The sequence below is a fragment of the Branchiostoma floridae genome, chromosome 13, assembly GCF_000003815.2.
Source record: "Branchiostoma floridae strain S238N-H82 chromosome 13, Bfl_VNyyK, whole genome shotgun sequence".
Lineage (NCBI taxonomy): Eukaryota > Metazoa > Chordata > Leptocardii > Amphioxiformes > Branchiostomatidae > Branchiostoma > Branchiostoma floridae.
In genome coordinates this window covers 20,903,083-20,906,923 of record NC_049991.1, presented here as the reverse complement: position 1 = coordinate 20,906,923, position 3,841 = coordinate 20,903,083, and the positions used below count along the sequence as shown (strand labels likewise).

Here is a 3,841-nt window from a genome sequence, read left to right as displayed (position 1 = left end):
AGGCTCTCTTGATGTCTCGTGGATAGGCTCAGTGTAACATGCTTCGCAGATCGCTTCGCCTGACGAAAGAGAAGGCACGCAGGCTCACTAAGACCCGTGCACACTTGCGAAGCCTCCTTTTCCACGGGCTGCGGTTGTCTAGTGGACCGTTTATGGGGAGATCCGCGCGGTATTAACGGCTTAGAGGGGTCAAAAGAGTCGGTAAAGAAAGCCACTGTAAGACTTGCTGAGAGCATACCCTAGGATAGAGGACTATGACCATTGCGGTCAGAAAGAAACTGGCTATGACTTGATTTTGTTTTCATGATTTATTTTTACCCGCCAAGTTCGACTGTTGTTAGACAAAACGACAACTTTTAACCCAGAAAAAGTTGATTGTTTATGTATTAATTGCTTCATGGAATTATCTATGTCCCTCCAGTGCCTGTGGCCACGTGACTGAGCCATGCACGTGACCATCCACGTGACCTGATGGCGACGGAGACGATCCTAACCCCGGGGGTGGAGGGATTGTTCCAGCGGAAACGGTCAAAGTGAGTATTGGATACTGAAGGGGAGGGAGGTATTGCAGGTGTTACTGAGGGGGTGGGGGTACTGCAGAGAAAGGGAACCTTACCCCGGGGGTGGAGGGATTGTTCCAGCGGAAACGGTCAAAGTGAGTTTGGGGTACTGAAGGGGGGGGGGGCTTCCATTGATCAATGTAAGGGGGAAGGGGTGACGGAGGGGGTGGGGGTACTGAAGAGAAAGAAAACTTAGCCCTGGGGGTGGAGGAATTGCTCATGGACGAGGGAGCGGCAGATCCTAACTCTTAGAGGGTGGGGTTGTTGAAGTACTCATAAAAACGATCAAGCCTTAAGGGGAATGATCTACAAGCAGATATTGGGTGTCCTTCTTACCAATGATCACATAGGACCTTAACCCACCAACATAAATGGCGTCATTGTTCAACACTTGAACCATCCCGATCCGTCCTTTAGTGCACAGATCATATCTTAGCCATGTGTCTTTAACCAACCAACATGGCGCACGAAAATGACGTCATACCTCATCACGTGACTTGACCCACCCAATGCCGTCCCCCAGTGCGCAGATCCTGTCGGACCCCCGCGTGCTGGCGCACCTGCAGCAGCTGCATGACACCGCGCAGGCTAATGGGCACCTCCTCGGGCAGGAGGACGCCCCCGACCGGGACCACCTGCCGGAGACCATCGCTAACTACAACCGCAGGAACCCCATGGAGGCCTTCAAGGTGGTCCTCATTAACGTGAGTTTTTTTTTTAATTTATTTATCTATTTTATCTATTCAACCAGGGACGACATGTCGCCACTAGGGTGGTTTTCAGTGCGCCCTGCGTACATAAATATAGAACGATGGTTCAATTCAACTTAAATACATCGAACATAAAAATATATTACAACAAACCATACATACGAGGATAATGTGGCACTGCACTGAAGTTAGTAATTTATATTAACAGTGCTACTAGTACTTACTGACAGAAGGTAAACGTAGTCTTTACTTTTACCACCCCGACCGAGGTCAGGCACCGATTTTTACACCTTGGTGAAGTGAGGAAGGTCGGTAAAGTGCCGTTCCTATGGGCACAACGTCGGGGGCATGGCCTGAGTTTCCCCAGTCTCACAGCTGAATGTATGTTCTTGTGGTTCTTTGTTGCTTTTGTATGTAACGTTAGGTTCTTACTCATTGCATTGTATAATAGCTAATGTATACATGTAGTGAAGATTAAATGTCCAAGTACCAGAAGAAGCACAGTGGATAACCGCACACTTGTGCTATTGCCCGGAATCCCCAAACCCCAAACTGGTGCGATCCTGCTGGATATCTTCGCAATACTGCACCACCCGGATAATTGCACGAAAAACGCTGGCAAATTCGGCGTGCAATTAAACGGTATCTGCTGTTGGTGGATGTACTGTAAATGCATTTAGGCTAGCCTGTATTTAATTTCGCGGTAAGGACAAAATGTTAAGTTCGCGGTGATTCTGAGTTCGCGATAGCACTTCATAGTCACGACGTTTGTTTGTTTGTTTGAACCTTTATCTATTCAAAAGCTAAGACAGCTCAAATCGGCCCACCGATCGCTTTTTATCGAGGTCTTCATGGAAGAGGTAATGGTCGGGTAAGATTTAATAGATGTACCATAAATACTGTACAGATATATTGTATATACTGTACTGTACAGTCGGTGTCAAACTACTTATCATCCTGTGACTACAGAATGGGCGTTCTTTTATAAGTTTGCCAAGATTGCTTGGGGCGGTTATCAGGTAGTTCCCTGATGAAAGGATTCAGTCTTGTCAGGGGAGCCTCCTTGCGGTCAGGAACGAAAGCGCATCTGACGCTCCTTCCTTCCTTCCTGTGCTTGACCCCCAATCTTTCGAGTTCAAACAGCGGTTTGAAGGAAAGTTCTGGAGTTTGTTACGTCTACATAAACCACAGGAGGATAAAAAACCTTTGTAAATATTTCATTAGATTATCGGATCGTACCTGTTTCAACAATTGTTGTGCAATAATCTTTAACTTGGTTTGGCTGTAAATGTACGTATACCTCTTTTAATTTCTTCTTCTTTTAAATATCTTCTGTTATTAGCAAAGTAAGAGAGAATTTCCATGTTGTCATTCTACCTTTTCACAAGGTTTGAAAGAATATCGTGAGTTTCCGTAAATTAGAACCTTTTGAAAATGTGTATTTTTGTCTTCAGAGATGTTAAGAAACCGTCAGTAAATATCTCAGGAATTTCTTTCCATATCTACAGAGTAATTAGTTGCCCTTCAAACCCCTTTTCACGACCCCTCTATAAGTAGGACCCCCTTATCTCACAGTGTAACCAAACAGAGCACAGTTTGTTGTTGTCGGCTCCAAGGCTTGTTTATAATCACCACTCCGCGCACCTGGAGACGCAGGTACGCCCATTCACACCTGTCCTACCTGTCGCACCTGCGTATCCCGGTTACCTGCACGCGCCGTATGGACCCGCAGGACGTGGGGGTCATTCTGTGGGGGTCAGAGTGGTCAAAAAGGGCAATGAGAGATGGCAGACTTCACACCCTTGCCCATAAGCTTCCATTCCAGCAGGATGTATGTGTAGAAAATATAGCAATTACAGACGAAAAAATATTCACAGACGTCAAAACCTTCTTAATGCAAACTGGGTAGTGTAGGTACAACGAACTGTTTTATTATTAGGAAAGATATTAAAACTAACAATCAGCCCAATCTGATTGTAGATATTCCAGATTTACTTATGTTAGCCTTTTTTTCATAAAGTAAGTCGAATCGTAAGTTGTACTTTTTTGTTTGTAGTTGACCGTGCAAAGGTCGCCTTAATTTTTGCTCCGTTCTAAAAGTTTCTATGCTGACCCACAAGTCGTAGGTTCTCTCCCTTAGCTTATTCCCTAGAGACACAAACAAACTAAGAGAACAGACACACACACATAGAGACAGATAGACAGACTAAAGAACAACACTTGATTCGCTTGGGTAAAGTATGAAAACATTCCCGCGTGTCCTGACTCCGTGCAAACGTTGCCTTACTTTTTGTTTCGTCCTGAAGCTTTCTATGCTGACCCATAAGTCGTACCCCCTCTCCATTAACTTATTTCCAGCCACATAAACAAACTAGAAGAACAGATACACACACACACACACACAAACAGACATACAAAAACACACTCGCTTGGTTGAAGTATAAAAACTGTCTAATGTGTTCAATTCATATACAAGTGGCGACACTAAGATACGTTTAGTACAAACTACAGTCCTCTACCACTTTGTCTTTGTCCCCTCTATTGAAATTTGAATTATTTTATTCGATGTAC

The 3,841-nt window shown here is 44.6% G+C and overlaps 1 protein-coding gene across 3 annotated transcripts in view; it reads left to right on the top strand.

The window, feature by feature from the left end:
* Nucleotides 1-421: 421 nt before the first annotated feature.
* LOC118429171 (ras-associating and dilute domain-containing protein-like) overlaps nucleotides 422-3,841 on the top strand; it is a 40,793-nt gene continuing 37,373 nt past the window's right edge. For 2 of the 3 annotated variants that reach the window (XM_035839615.1, XM_035839614.1), the window contains exons 1-2: nucleotides 422-533; nucleotides 1,084-1,264. In XM_035839615.1, coding sequence (XP_035695508.1) covers nucleotides 472-533; nucleotides 1,084-1,264 — 243 coding nt within the window. In that variant the 5' untranslated portion in view covers nucleotides 422-471. Of the gene's footprint in view, nucleotides 534-616; nucleotides 656-1,083; nucleotides 1,265-3,841 lie in introns of those variants that run through there. The other variant, XM_035839616.1, reaches the window with a different exon arrangement.